We start from the raw sequence: 20,152 nt of genomic DNA, 5'->3' as shown, positions 1-20,152 counted from the left end.
CACACACTCTTTTCACAGAAACCTCACCGCCATGTCTTCGTCCTGAGAGCACCTGTACTCACACACTCTGCCTTCCTTCCTATTGAGTTAGATGAATTGTCCGTGCTTCTGTGTAGGGACAACCTCTGTGTCACACTCTAAGTTCCCATCCCCTCTCACCCACTTAAAACATGGATCCAACAACCTTTCTGTCTTCCTCCCACATCATCGATGCCACCTCCTCCTCTGCATCGTTCACACTAGCAAGCAAACCCATTTTTCTTTCTCCAATGCTAGAAACAACACTTTTAAAAGAATAAAAATGGAGACAGGGTCCCGTTATGTTGCCCAGGCTGGTCTCAAACTCCTTGGCTCAAGCAGTCTTCCTGCATCCACCTCCCAGAGTGCTGGGATGACAGGTGTGAGCCGCCGCATCCAGCCAACAACTCTTGACCTATCACCTCTTTCAGACAGTCGCAAGTTACTCTGCTTCCTTTTACAGCAACGCTCTGACAATTTCTCTCTATACTCTCTCTTCTTTCATTCTCCATTCAACCCCCTTAATCAGGCTTGCATCCCTGTCATTCCACTGAACCCTCTCTTCCAGGTCAGCCTAAATCCAGCAGCCAAGCCTCAGCCCTCACTCACATGACTTAGGAGCATCCTTTAACACATGGGACCATGACCGTGACCTCCTCCTGGATATACTTTTTTCCAACTTGGCTTCCAGGACACTCCACTGCTTTCCTTCTCCCTCCGTGGCTCCCCTTTCTAAATCTTCGTTGCTGATTCTGTTACCAGAAAGGATCCCAATGCAGACCCCAATAGAGAGTCCTTGGATCTCATGCAGAAAAGAACCCAGGCAAGTCCAAGGGCCAAAGCAAAGGAATTGAAAGAGCAACTACTCCATAGACAGAGTAGGACGGTCCCAAAAGTAAGAGGAGGAACCTGTCCACCCTAGGTACAATGCTTGTTTAAATATAGGATAAAAAAAGATCAGGGGGATGTCATCTGCTACAAGGGTTTGTGATAAAGGATTAATTTTCTTAATTACTATTTTTTGCAAGAATCAATATTATTATATTTAAAGCAAACTTAGGCATGCTTCTGTTCTCAAGATATCAGGATATCAGGACACTTCCAAGTCTGAGTCTGTTTAGTAAATGTTATCAATCTGCTCCCTTAACCGTAAACATCTCGAGGCCAGGAATACCCAACTTTCTCGGAGTCAGCCCAACAAGTTCCAGCTTCATTTTCCTAGAGCTCACTCAGGATGGAGTTGGTCTGGTTCGAACTCCTCTGACAGTTCCTCTTACCAGGAATGTTCTCCCGGCAAATAACTGCAGTCTCCCTTGTCGCTCCCTTGAAGTCCTTGTCAAAGCTTCTTTCTTTGGAGGCTACGGTGCCCACTTTTTTGCAGCTGCAATCCATTCCCTGTTACTGTCCTCTACTTTTTTCCCAAAAGCACCTGCCATCTATTAACCTGTGGGGCAACTTACTAACTTATCGTGTTTATTGTCTTTTACTACAATATAAACTCCATGAGGGCAGGGGCTGCCTCTATTGTGTTCAGTGTTGTAACTCCCATGCCTGGAACTGTGACGAGCACGTGATGGGTGCTCAATAAATAATCGTAAGTGAATCCATTAAATCAGGATGTACTGCAGCTCCTGTGATAAGGAAACTGTGCCAACTTGGCATTTCAGAAACAACATGTATAATATTTAAGAGTGTTTGGCCTAATACAATCATAGTCAGCCATGTAATTCCAATTTTTAAAAGTGTAAATGTCAATAAATTTACACTTGTGATCTTAAGTATGAATCTTAATTGCTTGTAGAAAGTTTTAGAACACTGAAGACTGCTTAATTACCATAGGTATAGTTTAATTTATTAGATTTTTAAAGAATTATTTACAGTGCTTGGGAAAGTTTGTCAAACTCCTCAAAAGAAAATAGAATATATTAAATTTATAGGCCACTTAAAATATTTAAGAGCATTTATCTAAGACTGTAAAGGAGACCCAAAATTCATGTGTATTCCCTTTAAAAGTGATTATACAAATTTTCTAGGCTTATGAATAATAAGATTCACAAGCTGAACATAAAAGCTTAAGAAATACTTTGGTTATTATCTTTAGTAGATTAACTTTTAAAAACAAAAGAAAATCTATAAATAGTATTTTTCTCAATCTGTCAGTACTCAAACACACACACACACATACACACACAACCTCTAGCGCACCAAAAACTCAACAGCAGATCAGTTATTTAAGCACTTCACTAGTGCCCTCCAGTGGCTGAACAGAGAAACAACACATGTACGTTGAAGAGTAAATTTTATTTTATTTTGCTTTATTTTTTTGAGACAGTCTTGCTTTGTTGTCCAGGCTATAGTGCAGTGGTGCAATCACAGCTCACCGCAGCCTCAACATCCTGGGCTCATGTGGTCCTCCCACCTCATCCTCCCAAGTAGTTGGGACCAAACGTGCATGCCACGCCTGGCTAATTTTTTTTTTTTAAGCACAGACAGGGTCTCACTATGTTGCCCAGGCTGGTCTCGAATTCCTGAGCACCAGTGATCCTCTTTCCTTGGCCTTCCAAAATGCTGGAATTATAGGCATGAGCTACTGCGCCCCATGGGAAATGGAGGCAAGTCTGGTTGGAATGGAATGCACACAATGACAGTGAAGAATGGAAGAGAAGTTTGAGTCAGAGCTTGTTGGGATAGGCTCTGCATGCCACACACAGGAGTTTGGGCCTTATGTTCAGGTGATGGGGGAATCATTAAAGCTTTGAGTGAAGGAGCAGTGTAATCCAAGCTGTGCTTCAGAAGGTTCAGTTAGACAGTAGTGAGTCGATTGGGTCAGGAAGACAAAATGAAAAGCAGAAGAACGTTTAGACCCCAGTGCCCTGGTGAAGGGGAGAAGAGTTGAAGAGAAAGAAGGGAATGGGTTCTGGACACATTACTGAAGTAGAGTTGATGGAATTCATTCTTCTGTTAAAATAAAAACTGTAAACAAATCATATTTAACAGAGTTCAATTGAACACGCCACTGCACTTCAGACTGGGCAGTGGAGTGAGACCCCGTATCAAATAATAATAATAAATAAAAGAAAAACAAAATGAGACAGTATAGAAGGAGAGTCTGGGAAGATCTCAGACATAGGAAAAGCACCAAGTAGTGTCACAGAGTCAAAGGAAAGGTTTCATGAGAATCAGCAAATGCTTAAGGTCAAGCAACCTGAAGGCTGAGAAAGTCATTGCTTTGATGAATAAGGCATTATGGGTGATCTTCAAGACAATAGCGTCAGTAGAATGGTGGAGAGACACCAAATTACAAAGGCTGGGAGCAAACAGAGGATGCGCTGGAAGCATCACATGCATATACTTTTTAAAAGTTTTGTAGAGTGGAGAGATGTGATAGCACATTGTAGGGATAGCAGAATCCAGAATAAAGGTGGTTTTCTGAATGGGGAAACTGAGCCTATAAGTAGGGGACAGAAAATAAATCAATGGAGAAAGGGAGATGGAATGTACAAGAGAGATCAAAGGAGAAAGGCCTCCTAGAAGACAGGAGTCAGGAGAGAAGGTGCAAGGATAACCAACCGCCTTGGAAAGAATATTTTTCCTCAGGGACTGTAGAGAATATGTGAAGATTCAAAATAATTTTAAGGAGGAGATTAAAGAGGAACATTAGAAGTTAAAATCAGATAGATGTGACTACAGTAGGGTAGGAAATAAGGTGCTTTCCAATTTAATACATATTTGAGTGCCTACAATATGCCTGACACTACAAATACACAGATGAATACAGTAGCTCCCACCTCAAGATCACATTTAATTAGTGTTTATAGTCCTCAAAGTTATCTCAACCATTATTCCAATGACCTCCTCCTCACTCCTTAAGGGAGAAAGGCAAATATTATTACTTCTTAACCCCAATGTTAAATATTCAGCCAAAGTGCATTAAGTGAGTTTGCCAGTCTCAACAGACAGTGTTGATAATGAAAACTGAGCTAGAACCTAGTGTCATTTCCTCTATTTAACTGCTGCTATGAAATATGGCTTCTGCCATATCTTACTTCACAAATCCTTGAGTCTTTTCAAATATCCTTGGTCCACCTCTCATAAATGCAAAATTAAGAAGTATAGAACCATGAAAAATAAGACAATAAGAGAGACAATATATACCCTAATATGCTTCCCAGATCCTTCAGGAATATCAATATACCTTCAACAGACATTACTATCTACTATATGCATGGCACTGTGTCAGATGCCAAAAGGACAAAGATTAAGAATAATGCTCTGCTCTGTTGAAAGAGTGTAATAGAAGAAATAAGAAAAGGATGAAAATAAAAACAAAACAGATAATCTGTAATGCCAAAAGATAAATAGAACTAAGGCCCTGGAAGTTATGTAGAAGTTATAAAACAATATTTAATTCATCACTTTAAGGCATCCTATGGACTTATAATATTAAACAGGTTATTTCATGTCCCCGGGCCTCTGTCTTGCCAAGTATAAACATTCTTATCAACTCTTCATAGTCTTTCCAACTCTCATTGGAATAAATTGTCAAAAGTACAGCTACTTTAAACTCTACTAATAAATGGACTTTTGCCTGTACACAAAATATTCTGTAACAGAATTCTTCATAAATTACATAGATCTGTATCTGTTCAATTGGATTTTCAGTGAAAAAGAAAGATCTAACAACTACCAACAAATATAACTGAAATGTCTTTGGGGTTTAATAGAACAGGTCAAATTATTTCCACATAGTATTTTCCAAAGCTTATGTAAGGTAAAAACAATATATAGTTGAAAGCAAAGAGAGGTAGAAAAAAGACAAAAAATATTTTTTTAAAAGTGCATGCAACATATGGGATAATGTAAAGGAATTATATGTGTAGTCTAAGTCACATAAGGAAAGGAAAGAAAACGTAAATGATATTTGAAGAACTATTGGCCACGCATCTTCCAAAACTGATAGGAGACATCAAGCCACAGATGCTAATAGCTCTAAAAAGTCCAAGTAGGTTGAACATAATAAAAACCACACCCAAGCACATCACTGTTAAATCACCAAAGGAGAAACAAAACAAAACAAAACACTACTACTTTCCAGGATGCAGTAAGATTGACAGCTGACTTTTCAATAGAAATAATGAAAGCCAGAAAATTATGGAATGGCATCTTTCAAAATCCTGAAACAAAATAAATGTCAACCTAGAATTCTATACCCAGAGAAAATATTCTTCAAAGATGAAGGCAATCTAAACATATTTAGAGAAAAAATAAAAATAGAGAGGATTGTCTGTCAGCAGATCTACATTAAAAGATTGCTAAAATGAGTTATTTTGTCAAAAGGGAAGTAATCCCAGATGGAAGCATAGTAATACAAGAAGAAATGAAGAGTACCAGAGAACTAAACTAGGGGGCTAAATCTAAGCAAAATTCCATTATTTAAAACAATGATAATAATAGTATAGATTCCTTCCATTGAACAAGGTTTTGAAACTGCTCCAAAGAGTTGAAGAAACCAATGACTAAGAGAAATTATTGAGTTTTCAGGATGACAGATAAGAAAAGAAAGAACTTGATAAAATGCTGAAACTCTCTCTGCTTATAAGATATTTTTTTAACTAGCCGAAATTGGTTTGAACCAATATGGCCAACCAGAGTCCATGCAGAATGAGCTAGCTAATGTCGCAGCCCAAACTTCCACCACGTTTCATACTAATGTCCTCTAATTTTGTACATGCATCCCATGAGGAAACACGAGGAAATAACCCATGAGGAAGCATGAAGACCTTCCAGACCTTCCCTTTCCTTCCACCAATGACCTACTAATCCCAGAACCTACCCACTAAACCTTTTCTAATAAAAATACTGCCTTAGAGCCAGCACAGAGAGACAGATTTGAGCTGAATTTCTATCTTCTTGTTGGTCAATTCACAACAAAAGCCTTTCTTTTCTCAACAACGCAATGCGACAGTGTTGGTTTCTAGCACACTGGGCAGCAAGCCCTTTTGCTAACAGTTTTCTTCCACACTTCAATAAAGAGCCAACTCTAGATATTGTTGGTCTGTGTTAGATATAGTGAAGAAACACTAAAGTTCCCCAAATCATTCCTTTCATTTGGACAAAATAATTTTTTTTTACTCACCTACCTCCAAATGTTTGATCCCATCAAATCAAAGACATGAGAATGAGAGTCATGTTCCTTTCCTGTTACTATACCAGGAATCCTGGCATCTCAATTAACAGGCTCCATGCTCCAAACACAACCCTTGTATGAGGTTGTTTTCGTGTGAACAGAAGTTGAGCCCTTGGCAGAGAAGCTTGGAAGTGGAGTCCAAAGGGGACACAGCCAGATACTTAGAGACTTGGCGACTGAGCAAAAACTCAGCGATAGTTGTCTGTGCTGGGAAAAAAAAACAAAAACAAAAACAAAACAAAAAACAAAAACAAAAAAAAACCTTTACTGGCATTGAAGAGTAGCTAAACATCATTTCTACCAAACGGTGGTCGTTGGCTTCCGTGGTGAGAATGGTTTCAAGTGAAAGCAGGCAAAATGGTACATTGTTTGAGTACCACTCTTAAAGGCCACATCTCAGGGGAGTGATTTTAGTATGTAAAAGAATCTCCCAAGAAACTGTTAAAAATGGAGGGTTATACTTTCCCCTCAATGTTGCTAAGAACCTATAAATACTCTAAAAAAATAGATCTTACAAAAAAAAAAAAACCAGGCAGAGGGTCCATTTTTGAGTACAGGTACACAAGCAAGAAGGTAGTAGCCTTGTAGTTTGAGGAATCTCAAAACAGATACACAACTTCATGCCTCCAGCCAAGGCTTTAGTGCCTCGTGCCTCGTATCTTCTGATGTCTACCTAAGCCAAAAGCTTGTACCCAGTTGAGGCTAAGAGTGAGTATAGCTGAAGGGTGAGGGCTCACAGGTTAAATGGCGCAGGTGGATAAGGCTCCTGAGGATTATCTACCATCAGTCGAAGAGCAACACCTCAGCCCAACTCAGTACCTTTGCAGCATCTAAGTTGCCTTAATTCCAATATTAGTGAGACTAAATACTGTGGTTATTTAAAATCTCGCTAGTGGTTTTAACGCATTTATAGCTTTGTCCAGAGTCAATTATTTTCTCAAATGGAACTGTTCAGTGCCAAAAATTCATTCCATTTAGTGTTTTTGTAAATCTCAAATCATTAAGACACAGCCCCTCCAGCCCCCAGGATTCTAGCTTAGCAAGTCGATAGAGAAGCTCAATAATCTGCATTTTTACTAAACTTCTGAAGTGACTCTGGCACAGAGTCACGCTGGCGACACTTTGAGAACACCACCTCCAGGACAGGGAAGTGGAAGAGACAGCTTTCACCTCTGACCTGCAAGACACGCAAATTCAAGTTTTAGACAGACCCAACTTTGTTTACATAAAAAGCAAACTGAGCCCTTTGGGCACACATTTCAAAGAAGAAAAAGAATCATACTGAAAATATTTATGATTTAATCAGTGTCAAAATATAGATATGGGGGAAAAAACATTAGTAATCAATATGTGCTGTTTTCTACCTCAGGTACCAGAAAGGGAAAGCATAAACTTTAGGATTTCATTGTCTCTTGGTAAAACAAAAAAAATCCCACCTAGAAGTGACCCAGCAGTTCAAAGGACTCTAAGCTTCCAAAGGTTCCCAGGTAGCAGAGCTGGCTTGGACCAGCAGACCAGGAAAGAATGCGTTCATTGTTGGTACTGACCCACTTAATTTAGTGTGGAACCTAGAGTGTTGCCTGATTTGATTTCGTTTTTCTTCTCATCAGGGGAACTATTCACTAGGCATATAACAGCTTAAAAAGAAAACATGCCATTTCAACTTGACGTTCATTTGCACCCATCATACATGCCTCAGAAACTTTGCCCCACTTCCTCATAATCCCTCTCCAAGGCTGCCAGATCTTCCCTGGCCTCCAAGAACTCTGCTTCTTCCATGCCTTCTCTGAGGTACCAGTGCAGAAATGCTCTCTTGGCATACATGAGGTCAAACTTGTGGTCCAGGCGGGCCCAGGCCTCCACGATTGCTGTGGTGTTGCTCAGCATGCAGACGGCCCGGTGGACTTTGGCCAGGTCCCCACCTGGCATCACCGTGGGCGGCCGATTGTTGATGCCCACCTTGAAACCAGTTGGACACCAATCTACAAACTGAACAGAGTGCCTCGACTTCATGGCTGCGATTGCTGCATTCACTTCCTTAGGGACCACGTCCCCTCTGTAGAGTAGGCAGCAGGCCATGTACTTCCCAAGCCGAGGGTCGCACTTGACCAGCTGGTTGGAGGACTCAAAGCAGGCGGTGGTGATGTCTGACACGGAGAACTGCTCACGGTAGGCTTTGTCAGCAGAGACGATGGGGGCGAAGGCTGTCATGGGGAAATGTATTCTCGGATAAGGTACTAGGTTGGTCTGGAATTCAATTAGGTCCACATTCAAGGGCCCTTCAAACCGGAGGGAGGCAGTGATGGAAGATACTGCCTGAACCATCAATCTATTGATGTTGGCATAAGAGGGGCGTTCAACACCGAGTGTACAATGGCATATATCATAGATGGCCTCGTTGTCCACTATGAAGGTACAGTCCGTGTGCTCCGTGGTGGAGTGGGTGGTGAGGACACAGTTATAAGGCTCTACCACAGCAGTGGAGATCCTGGGGGCTGGGTAGACCGAGAACTCCAGCTTAGTCTTTCTGCTATATTCTCCTGTGAGCCTCTCCATTAAGAGAGATGTAAACCCTGAACCAGTGCCTCCTCCAAAGCTTCGGAAGATCAAAAATCCCTGAAGTCCACCACACTGTTCTGCCTGAAAAAAAGTAAATGAGATGTGAGGATTCCGCTGAATAAATCCAGAAGCAGTGAATTGGACTGTAGTGGTAGGATACAACAGGTTTCCCCTACACAAAAACTTTCAGAAAGGACTCCTTTGCCATTGTTAACTCCACGACACACATAGCGACTGCTCTCAAGGGGACTTATGGAGTAGGCAAAGCACTTCAGAGCTTTATTATAAGCAGAGCATAAATATCCACCTGTCTTTCACTGACCTCTGTGCACTTATCTGTATGTGGTTGCAAGCAAGGAAGCAAGGCCTTTATCAGTAACAAAGAAAAAGACAAAACACTGAAGCAAAATAACATTCCCCCCACGTCTGTGCTCCATCTGGCATGCTGCTGTAAAAGGCGTTGTAGTAGCTAACAAATATGCCAAACACCAAAACCCTTACTCAGCAAAGGGTCTCCAGACTCAGGCCCCAAAGAGGAATTAACTGGTAGTGAACAGAGTCACGCATCTCCAGACAGGGAGTACCTCTTGCTAACTTCATAAACATCAGTTACTCTTGGAAAATGACAGGTTACTCTTGGAAAGTGACAAGTTTTAGAGTGCTATGGGAGGCTCTCGTAACAAGATGAACGCTGTGTTAGGAGAAGCAGGGATGATCAGGTGATCAGGGGACCCCCAGTAAGGGTACAGGTCCTTATCCCCTTCCTACTCACAAGGGGAAATCGAAGCCAAGATGAGGACCCCTCCCCAGTTCTGAGCACCCAGGCCAATGACCAGGGAGAAACAGTGGCCATGGTGACAGCAGATAATGCTTGTGAGTTCTGCTGCAGGACCCCACATGCCCCAGGCACAGCCTACTCGGAGGCGAGGGGGAGTCACTTGCCAGCTTCCGGGTCCTCTCCAGCACAAGGTCGATGACCTTCGACCCCACAGAGTAACGGCCTCGTGCATAGTTGTTGGCAGCATCCTCCTCTCCGCTAACGAGCTGCTCAGGGTGGAAGAGTGAACGGTGCTGGCCCGTCCGGATCCCATCTGCAGAGAGTGAAAGGAGGTCGGTGCATTCAGTACAATTCAGCCGTCGACCTGCTGCTATTCCTCCGGGGGCCTCCCTGTACCTGACCCCCATGCTTTCTCTCAATGTTGTGGTCCAGGAATGGAATTTAGATAGTGCTGAATTAGCCTGTCTTAGCCCAGGAAAAGTGGAATTTTTTACATATACATGGAAAGTATGTTTTTCTACCACACACCCCTTATTAGTTTCCCAGGGCTGCCATAACCAATGACAACAAACATCGTGGCTTAAAACTATAGGAATTTATTTCCTAACAGCTCCAGAGGCCAGAAGTCTAACACCAAGGCGTTGGTAGGCTTGGTTCCTGCTGGAGGCCCCAGGGAGCGTCTGATCCAAACATCTCTCCTGGCACCTGGTGACTCACAGTTCTTAGCTCTCCTTGGCTTCTAGCTATCCCCTTCCAATCTCTACCTCTGGCATACAAGCCTTTTCCCTGTGTGGGTGTCTGTGCTCTCTCCTCTGATAAGGACACAATTCTTTAGCATTAGGGTCCACCCTAATCTAGGAGGACCTCATTTTAACTAACTACATTGACAAAGACACTGTTTCCAAATAAAGCCACATTCTGGGGTTGCAGATGGATAAGAATTTAGGGGGACACGCTTCAACCCACTGCCCACCCTGGGACACATTGGCATTTTGAGACAACTATTTTTATCTACAAATAGCCAATGGTGTGCTGCAAAAGCACACAGAAAGGCATATCCAGGGTGCAGTGGTTCACACCTATAATCCCAGCACTTTGGAAGGCTGAGGCAGGTGGATCACCTGAGGTCAGGAGCTCGAGACCAGCCTGGCTAACATGGTGAAACTCTATCTCTACTAAAAACACAGAAAATTAGACAGGCGTGGTGGTGGGCACCTGTAATCCCAGCTACTGGGGAGACTGAGGCAGGAGAGTCACTTGAACCCAGGAGGTTGCAGTGAGCCGAGATCATGCCACTGCACTCCAGCCTGGACAACAAGAGTGAAATTCTGTCTCAATAAAAGTAAACTAAAATAAAATGAATTTAAAAATTAAAGGTATATCCATCTTTTAAATCTGCTTTAAAGGAGGATTTAACAGGCAAGGCACGGCAAACTCAAATGCCCACACGACCCGAACGCCGAGTGCATAAATGCATGACGCAGGACAATTGGCGTTAAGATGTTGGCAGTACCCAATACAACTGAGGGCAACCCATGCCAGATCTCATTGCCTTTTAAAACCCTGGGCAGCATGCCCTACTCCCCCACCTTAGAATTACTCAAATAGCATTATTCCTGACGATTAAGCAGCAGTGTTTCAGGGCTAAGTAGGCTTTGGGACTGCTGCCCTGGTTACTGTGGGATACTGCATTGCTTAGTAGTTAAATGCATGTTTCAAGAATCAGTTTCCTGGGTTCCTATCTTGCCTCCCTCACTAAGCTAGAGAGAAGTTACTTAGTCAATGATTTTAGCTCATAAATAAGGATTATAACAAGATCTACCCCATTGAGCTGTTACGAGAACATAGGGCACAACGCACGGCCCATATAACAACAGCAATTATAAGTAACAATGATAGAACTGGCTTCATGACATGCATTTATGCAGATTTACCTCATTATACACCACCAGCCTTGGCAGCAGATAGCTGAGCCAGTCCTAGGAGCTCACAGCCTAAGGAGAGATGCATTGTGTTTCTGTTTAATAAAAGCACAATTGTTTTTCAATTCACCGTGCCTTCCTGTGGGTGACTAAGAATTTCTAAACTCCAATTTTGCAACCTCTCAAATAATATTTATTAAAATTGAGTTTAAATAACTTTTAACCAGCTTACACACAAACCTCCCCCAGAGCTAGGATGTTTAAAAGATGTATTTATAAACAAGATATAAGTGAATGTGTAATTCTGGGTGGACTATTTCCTTCTTATCTGAAGCTATAAGGCTGCATTCAGGCTAGGGAGGTAATTTACGGAAGCTTCCTTTTTCATGACAATGTTGAGTTGGGATCTTGAGGGTCAATAGCTTCACAAATTACTTCCATAAAATCCATTATCTCAGGGCTTAGTGGTTGCAGCACCTGCCGTTCATCAGTAATCCATGCCATCCATTCTAACTTTCCAGGCACAGGTTGCTGAGGGGCTTTAGTACCCAGCAAGGTGCCCTCAATCAATATCCTCAGAGACTTCAATGGTTTTTGAGCAATTATACAATGGCTCCTCAGCTTCCTTAACTACAGTGTCATTCTACTGCACTCCACTTCAATCATCATCACTCAGAACTCTCCCACTGCCAAAATCTTAAACGTGCAAATTCCTTTCTCTGACCACAACTTCCTCACTTTGCCGTAACTTCACCCTTGAGCCTGCCCCTGACCATCTTCCCAGCCTTGTCCCCTGCTTTGCGCTCCTGCTCACACCGATGCCTGGCCACGCTGAACTCCTGGTTGCACTTGCGGGGCATTCCTTCCTGACTCTGAATTTGCAGATGCTGTCCCCTCATGAGAAGGTGTTTGAGGCTGGGTGTGGTGGCTCATGCCTGGAATCCCAGCACTTTGGGAGGTCAAGGTGAGAGCATTGTTTGAGGTCAGGAGTTTGAAACTAGCCTGGGCAATATAGTGAGACCCTATCTCTATAAAAAACAAAAAATTGCCCTGGCATAGTGGCTCTCGCCTATAATCCCAGCAGTCTGGGAGGCTGAGGCAGGTGGATTACTGGAGGTCAGGAGTTCCAGACCAGCCTGGCCAACATGGTGAAACCCCGTCTCTACTAAAAATACAAAATTAGCAGGGCGTGCGCCTGTAATCCCAGCTACTCAGGAGGCTGAGGCAGGAGAATCACTTGAACCCGGGAGGCGGAGGTTGCAGTGAGCAGCAATAATGCCATTGCACTCCAGCCTGGGCAAAAAGAGCAAAACTCCGTCTCAAAAAAAAAAAGAAAGAAACTTATCCACATGTAGTGACATGTGCCTGTAGTCCAAGCTACTCAGCAGCCCAAAGTTGTAGGATTGCTTGAGCCCCGGAGTTCACTGAGCTATGATTATGCCACTGCACTCCAGTCTGGGTGACAGAGCGAGACCCAGTCTCTCGCTCTAAAAAACAAACATATTTGATGACTCCCTAGTTATTCATTCCTTCCACCTTGCAGAGCAAGCTTGTCCATCCCGCAGCCCACAGGCTGCATACCGCCCAGGATGGCTTTGAATGCGTTCCCACACAAATTGGTAAAAGTTCTTAAAACATTATGAGATTGTTTTGCGATTTTTTTTTTTAGCTCATCAGCTATTGTTAGTGTGAGTGTATTTTATGTGTGGCCCAAGATAATTCTTCTTCCAATGTGTCCCAGGGAGGCCAAATTATTGGACACCCCTGTTGTAGAAATGTCTATTAAGTTGTATCATACACAATAAAAGTAACTTTTTTAGGTCAAAAAATAGTCATACACTGGCAATTTTATATGGCTCAATTTCAACAGTATTGTTATAACTATTTATATTTTCTTCTTCACTAGATTAGGCTACTTTCCTGTTGAAAGACAGCAGATTTAATAAGAAGGCAAACCTAGGACCAAACACAGCTCTGCTCTAATAACTCAGTGATCTTAGGCAAGTTCCTTGACTTCCCCAAGATTTATAAAGTTCCTAGTCTATAAATTAAGGATGATAATAGTGTCTCCTGACAGAGTGCTGAAAGAATTAGAGGAAAATACCTGTGCAGGTCTCCTTACTAGTAAACAATAGCTGCTATGGACTAAATGACTGTGTCCCCCCAAAATTCATGCATTGAATCCCTAATCCCCAATGTGATGGCAGCTGGAGGTGAGTCTTTGTGAGTAAGCAGGTCATAAGGGTAGAGACTTCACTATGGGATTAGGTGCCTTATAAGAAGAGACATATTTCTCTGCCATATGAGAATACAGTGAGAAGGTAGCCAGCCATCTGCAAGCTGGGAAGAGAGCCTTCACCCGAAGCCGACCACTGGGCACCCTGGTCTCAGACTTCCAGCCTCCAGAATTGTGAGAAATCAACAACTGCTGTGTAAGCCACCGAGTCCATGGTGTTCTGATACAGCAGTCCGAGCTGACCAAGACAGGCATCTTCACATCAACGGCAAAAATCAGCATTTATTCATCTTTGTACTCCTATCACCCAGATGAAGTGTTTATGGGGTTGTATTCAATTCCTTCTTATCATGACCTTGAATTCATCAGCCTCTCCTTTTCTCCACCCCTCCCACTCTCTCAGTCAACAGCCAGCACCAAAGGACAGCGAAGTAAATGAGTGACTTTCAAAGTGGATGCCCCAGTTCCCACTTGAGCCTTCCAAGCTGGTACCACATGGAGCACAGGGGAGCTGTCTCTTCTGAGCCCCACCCAAATTGTAGATTCATGAACAAACCAGCAAGTATTATTGCCTTAAAGCACTAAATGTAGGGGAAGTTTATTACACGCCAACAAATAATGGGATGCACAACATCAAACCCAAATCTACCCCACTCTCTAGCTTTTCTCTTAAGTCAGTAAGAGCCCCTTCTCTGTCCTGTATTTTTCTAGCTCCATTTGAAGAGTTTTTGCATGACATACTACGAAGTGTATTGTTAGTAATCATAAAATTGCACTGTTTTTCCCATAACTATAGTGTATATTTGGCCTCTTGTTCCTTTGGGATTCTTTTCAAATATTCTACTCTTTTTAAGCAGCTATCGAAAAACTGTTTGATTCTTTGCCAGTGCCTTCCGGCAAATGGCTCTCGAACCCAGGAAAAGACTTAGTGTTCTGTTATGATACACATGTGGATCAATTAGCAGGTCTTAATTCATTTCATCACACAGGTAAAGAAGGCTAATCTAGGCCAAGTGTGGTGGCTTACGCCTGTAATCCCAGCACTTTGGGAGGCTAAGGCAGGTGGGTCACTTGAGGTCAGGAGTTCAAGACCAGCCTGGGCAACACGGTGAAAGTCCATCTCTACTAAAAATATAAAAATTAACCAGGCATGGTGGTGTGTGCCTGTAATCTCAGCTACTCAGAGGCTGAGGCAGGAGAATTGCTTGAACCCAGGAGGCAGAGGTCGCAGTGAGCCAAGATGGCGCCACTGCACTCCCACCTGAGTGACTCCATCTCAAAATAAATAAATTAATTTAATTAAATTAAAATTTTAAAAGGCTAATCTAGTCTTCCCTTTGGCTGTGTTTGTCATGTTGATCACCCATGGCCATTGAGTAAGCCTCTACATTTGGGAATAGCCCCTGTGATTTCGTTCAGATAGACCAGTATAACCTGATAATCCCACTCACTTGATTTGTTTGAGCATGGCTCCAGTTAAGTACGCTAGAATGGAACATGTATTGTACCTATAACAGTTGGCTCCAAGTCCACGAAGAGTGCTCTAGGCACATGCTTCCCAGCTCTTGTCTCACAGAAGAAGGTATCAAAAGATGCATTTGTGTGCTCCATTTTTGCATTTTCCAGCTGATCCTGTTGACTGTCGAGAACAACGCCGTTTGGCTGGATTCCATGTTCCAGGCAATAGAGTTCCCAGCAAGCGTCCCCAATCTGGATGCCAGCTTGACCAATGTGGATGGAAAGGCACTCCCTCTGAAATAAGTCATGGTGAGTTGGAACTGAGCAGGTGTTTAGACAACAGGAGATCTGTTACTCAGCACTTCTGGTTACAAATGACAGAAACCTAGCTAGCTTAAGGCCATGGAGGAATGTGTTATAAGGATAATCAAAAGTGTTTCATGGAAACCAAGACCCAGGGTACAGCTAAGCTTCAGGGACAATTAAACCAGGGATTTAAATTCCATTAAAAAGTTTATTTTAACAACATAAATTAACCACCTACTCTGTACTGGGCTAAGAATTAAATTAAGACAAATACATACACACGCACACACACAAAACGCAAATCAAAATACAATTCATTTCACTTTATTCTTTTAATATAGGTGAGATGTGTGTGTGTGTGTGTGTGTGTGTGTGTGTAATTATATATATTTCAGGTGGACTTGTCTAGAAAGAAAATTAGCTAGTTATTGGAAAGAAATAAAACCAAAATCAATATATAGTCTTCTCAGGTACTAAAACTCATTGCAGATAAATTTAAAATGTTATTAAATTTTTTTAATAATTTTAAATTAAATTTTAAATTAAAATTTAAAATGTTAAAAAGCTTTACCATTCATATGCACTCTGACTAAGGATGGATACACTAAACTTAAAACCAGTGGGAAATTTTACAAGGCAAAATGCAATAGATTTAACAATTCCAAAATGTAAAAGTTTTATAACAAACATATAGAGATAAAAATGGATTTTATATACATCAACTTTCTAAAAAAACAAACACTTAAGACATTCACTATATAGGCAAATGATATAAACAAACAAATTACAAAAGAAAGACTAAAATGCAAAGATGTAGGCTGATGGCATTCACAAGCATCATAATTCATAAGCAGGAAAACCAAAAACGAATCTATTTAATCTAACCATTTATATATTGTTGGGCATTTAAAGGATGATGCATCAACACAATGGCATGTTACGCAACCCTTAAATGTTTACCCCCCAAAAAAGATTAATGACATGGGAAATGCTTACAACATATTAAGCAAAAAGCACATAAGATGCATAATTGTATATAGAGTATGATGTCAAATCTGTTCAAAAATAGGCACAAAAATCTAAAAGAAAATGCATCAACATATTAAGTCTAGTAATACCTGGGTAGTGATTTTGTTTTCTTGTCTAAACTTTACTATTTCTTCCACCTTCATCAGCCTTCATATTCCCCCATCCCACTTCAAATCACATTTTTTTTAAGGCAAACAACTGTTCTGTCAAACAGACAATGACCTACTTTTTTTAAGAGAAGGAAAGAAAAAGCTAAATCCTAAGAAATCTAAGGTAATAGCAGTCGCTGATCTTAATATTGACGTGGTTTGATTGACAGTGGTGCTGAAACAAATCTATTTGGGGGGTCTTGGAGAGTGAGACCCCCATGTCTTCTGCATCATCAGGACCCTTTGAGCTGTTCAATTACATAAGCTGAGGGGAAACCCTGCCCTTGTTCATGGCTACACTGCCCCAAAGCCTGAGATTCAACTACTGAAAGACCTCAGACCTCCTGTCAATCCCTCACCTGTGGTCTACACAGGGGTCCCCAACCCCCGGGCCACAGGCCAGTACCAGCCTGTGGCCTGTCAGGAACTGGACTTCACAGCAGGAGGTGAGCGGCAGGAGAGTGAGCATTACTGGCTGAGCTCTGCCTCCTGTCAGATCAGCGGCAGCATTAGACTCTCACAGGGGCACTAACCCTACTCTGAACTGTGTGTGCAAGGGATCTAGGCTGCAGGCTCCTTATGAGAATCTAACTAATGCCTGACAATCTGAGGTGGAACAGTTTCATCCAGAAACCACCCCCCACCACTGACTCCATGGAAAAATTGTGTTCCACAAAACTGGTTCCTGGTGCCAAAAAGGTTGAGGACCACTGGTCTACACAGACCACTAGTGAGAGGGAAGTAGGAAGAGGGCTCTGGTCGGCCACACCCCTGCAGTCTGACTTGGACTCTGCTCACGTTTAGTGACATCAAACCTTTGTACTTTGTCTCTGTGATTCACAAGGCATAACACAGCCCTCCTTGCTTTATGACCAATTCAAGTTCACTACCTTAGTAGGGCTTCCTTCTCGTTTCTTTTCTGTGCAACTATCAGTCTCTAATTTAGAAAGCACTTCACTTAGAACAAACTAACATTCCACCTCTCAAAACAGCACATTCTGTTATAAACAGGCTGTGGATACCCCTTATCAGGCTTCAGATAACCTTAATCTTATTCTTCTCCCCTTCTGTAGGACTTAAAGTGCTGTGAATACATTAGCTGCTGTAATCTGATCAAAACTTGGCTCCTTAAAGTTAAAATTTTTAAAGGAGAGGGTGAATGTTCATTGTTTCTACATCATTAAAACCTCTTACTTTGTAAAGTTCACATGTAGATTTCTGTGTCTTCTCTACTGGCTACCACCCAGTCCTTTGTTATAGTGACAAGTAAAATTCAGGTGTACATGTAGTATTTGTTCATAATATTCACGGTAAAAATAATCACTAATATAAAAAAATATGTATTGTTCCTCTTCACATGGTCTGTTCAAGTGACTCCAAAAGCAGAGTGATGCTTTTCTTTTTGAGCTCAGCACGAATAGCCTGGCCTAACAAGCATCCTTGGTCTTTGAAGAAGCTTAGCTTATAACATAACTCTGTCCAAGGGTGTAGGAGACTATCTTCACCTTATTCTTCTCTTAGCCTCTCCCTTTTTTCCAAATTCTCTATGAAAATATTAGTCACACTATAAAATAGAAGACTATAAAATGCCCGCTGAACGTCAACACTGATAAGTCATAGCACATTATTAAATGCTGCTATAAGGATTATTTGAATTACTAGAAAAGCAAAACTCTCAATTAAACTTTTAATTTTGAGATCTTTGTAGATTGATATGCAGTCATAAGAAATAACATAGGAAGATCCTTTGTATCCCTTACCTACTTCCCCAGGGGAAATATCTTGCAAGACCGTAATACAAAATCACACCCAGAATGTTGACAGTGATAGTCAGGATACAGAACATGCTATTATCACAAGTCTCTCTCATGTTGAAAGGCATAATTTTTAAAAGCAAAACAATTTAAAGTTTTTAAAATGTTGGACAGAGAGACCAATGGGGTGAGAAATCAAAGATGAAGAAGCAGTTTGAAATGTTGCTTCCATTGAAGAATTAAAAATTCAAAGATACTGAAAAACTGACACAGAAGAAAATAAAGGGGAAATGGATCTGAAAGGGTCATTCCAAAACAGAATTATTGTAAGTTATTCTATTCATCGTGGTGCCCAAAGAACTAACCTCAAGTGAGGGCAAAGAAGATGTCTGTGCACTTTACCCTACCAGGCATTTATGAGGTCAGCCGTAGTCTGAAGTCCTCAGAAACTCTTAACAGCATAACGAAAAGTGAAGCAATTAGTATCTACAGAAAAATCAGCACTCTGAGCCTAAAACAAAGGTGAAAACTAAAGGAAGGAGAGGTTTTTGCTTCAGTGCTTCAGTTAATGGCAGTAAGATACTACAAATCAACTGAGCTTTACCTTGAAAGAAGCAACATTACAGAGGAATAGATTACAGCCTGTCCACACCTGCTCCCAACTCATCTACATGGATATTGAAAGAAACAAATATTTCTTTACAAATGTCTTCGCTTGCATTACAATTTTATTAAGAATTGTTTGCTGTGGGAAAAGAGCCAAATAAGATTAGTAAAATTTCCTACAACAATGCGTAGGCGTGTAGTCACTTACCATGCTGATGAGAACGTGCCCCTCCTGCCCTGTAGTAATGATTGAGGAGCCTCCCAGCTGAGCTTTATCACAGGGCCGGGAAATGACTCCACCTGAGGGCTGGAGCTTTCTTCACTTAAAGCGGTACGGCTTCTTTTTAGTTTTCTAGTTATCTGGTCTCAGAGCAGCTGTGTTGGGACTGAACAACCTGGGATAAAGTTTGTACACAACCACAGATGAACTACAGAGAGCTTATCCAAATCTGCGTCCAACTTATACCTATGTTGAAAAGAACATGTGTCTTTTAAAAATCACCCTTTGGGGTTAAGAATTTATTTAGCATTGGCAGAGAAAAGGAAAGAGTATGAGTAAAATTTGCTACCTTTTTCTATTGCATGAGTACTATATGAATATCTTCTTAAATAAATTTAAACAATCCCTGAATACATAGAGCAAACCAAGACAGTGTCCTTTTAACTTCTGTGTCCTATGCATGCCTCTCAACCACTACCACATCCAAACATATGGGAATTTTCTGTTTTTTTTATTATTGTCTTTTGAACTTTTGTATTATTATACATAATATATACCTATGCTATTATTTTTTATTAATTGCACTAAGATCAGATAACACATCTTAACTGATTTCTCTCCTTATATATTTGCTAAAACTTCCTTTATATTCTACTATATGGTCAATTTTTGAAAATGTTCCGTGACTGTTGAAAAGAATGTGCATTCTGCATTTGTTGGATGCAGTGTTCTAGATAGACATATCATTCAATCAATCTATTAAATCAAATGGATTTATTGTGTAGTCCAAATTTTCAGTATCAATTATTTCAAAAGATGTGTTAAAAATTTTCATTGTAATTGTGAATTTGCCCATTATTTCTTTTTCTGTCAATTTTTGATATATTTTGAGGCTATGTTATGAAGAACATATACATTTTAAACTATTAT

The 20,152-nt window shown here is 41.2% G+C and overlaps 1 protein-coding gene across 2 annotated transcripts; it reads right to left on the bottom strand.

Annotated features, from left to right (window-relative positions):
• Window positions 1–7,481: 7,481 nt before the first annotated feature.
• On the bottom strand, window positions 7,482–19,247 carry TUBAL3 (tubulin, alpha-like 3). Of its 2 annotated transcripts, none has more exons than XM_011957077.1 (4): window positions 19,211–19,247; window positions 15,209–15,452; window positions 9,707–9,855; window positions 7,482–8,845 (listed from the first exon to the last, which is right to left on the bottom strand). In XM_011957077.1, exons 1-4 carry the CDS (start codon window positions 19,211–19,213, stop codon window positions 7,901–7,903), a joined length of 1,341 nt encoding a protein of 446 aa, XP_011812467.1. In that variant the 5' UTR covers window positions 19,214–19,247; the 3' UTR covers window positions 7,482–7,900. The 2 variants fall into 2 exon arrangements, with proteins under 2 accessions (XP_011812467.1, XP_011812468.1); XM_011957078.1 differs by having other exon boundaries at window positions 15,209–15,332; window positions 19,211–19,245.
• Between the last annotated feature and the right edge of the window lie 905 nt (window positions 19,248–20,152).

Source organism: Colobus angolensis, unplaced genomic scaffold, assembly GCF_000951035.1.
Source record: "Colobus angolensis palliatus isolate OR3802 unplaced genomic scaffold, Cang.pa_1.0 Scaffold432, whole genome shotgun sequence".
NCBI lineage: Eukaryota > Metazoa > Chordata > Mammalia > Primates > Cercopithecidae > Colobus > Colobus angolensis.
The sequence above is the reverse complement of the archived record's forward strand: the minus strand, read 5'-3'. Positions and strand labels throughout refer to the sequence as shown.

Coding starts and splice junctions, on each gene's coding strand:
- TUBAL3 (XM_011957077.1), bottom strand. Junction 9,856..15,208: donor CTTGGAGCCAACTGTTATAG/GTACAATACATG, acceptor CACTCTCTGCAG/ATGGGATCCGGACGGGCCAG. Junction 8,846..9,706: donor TGGAGAGGACCCGGAAGCTG/GCAAGTGACTCC, acceptor ACTTTTTTTCAG/GCAGAACAGTGTGGTGGACT.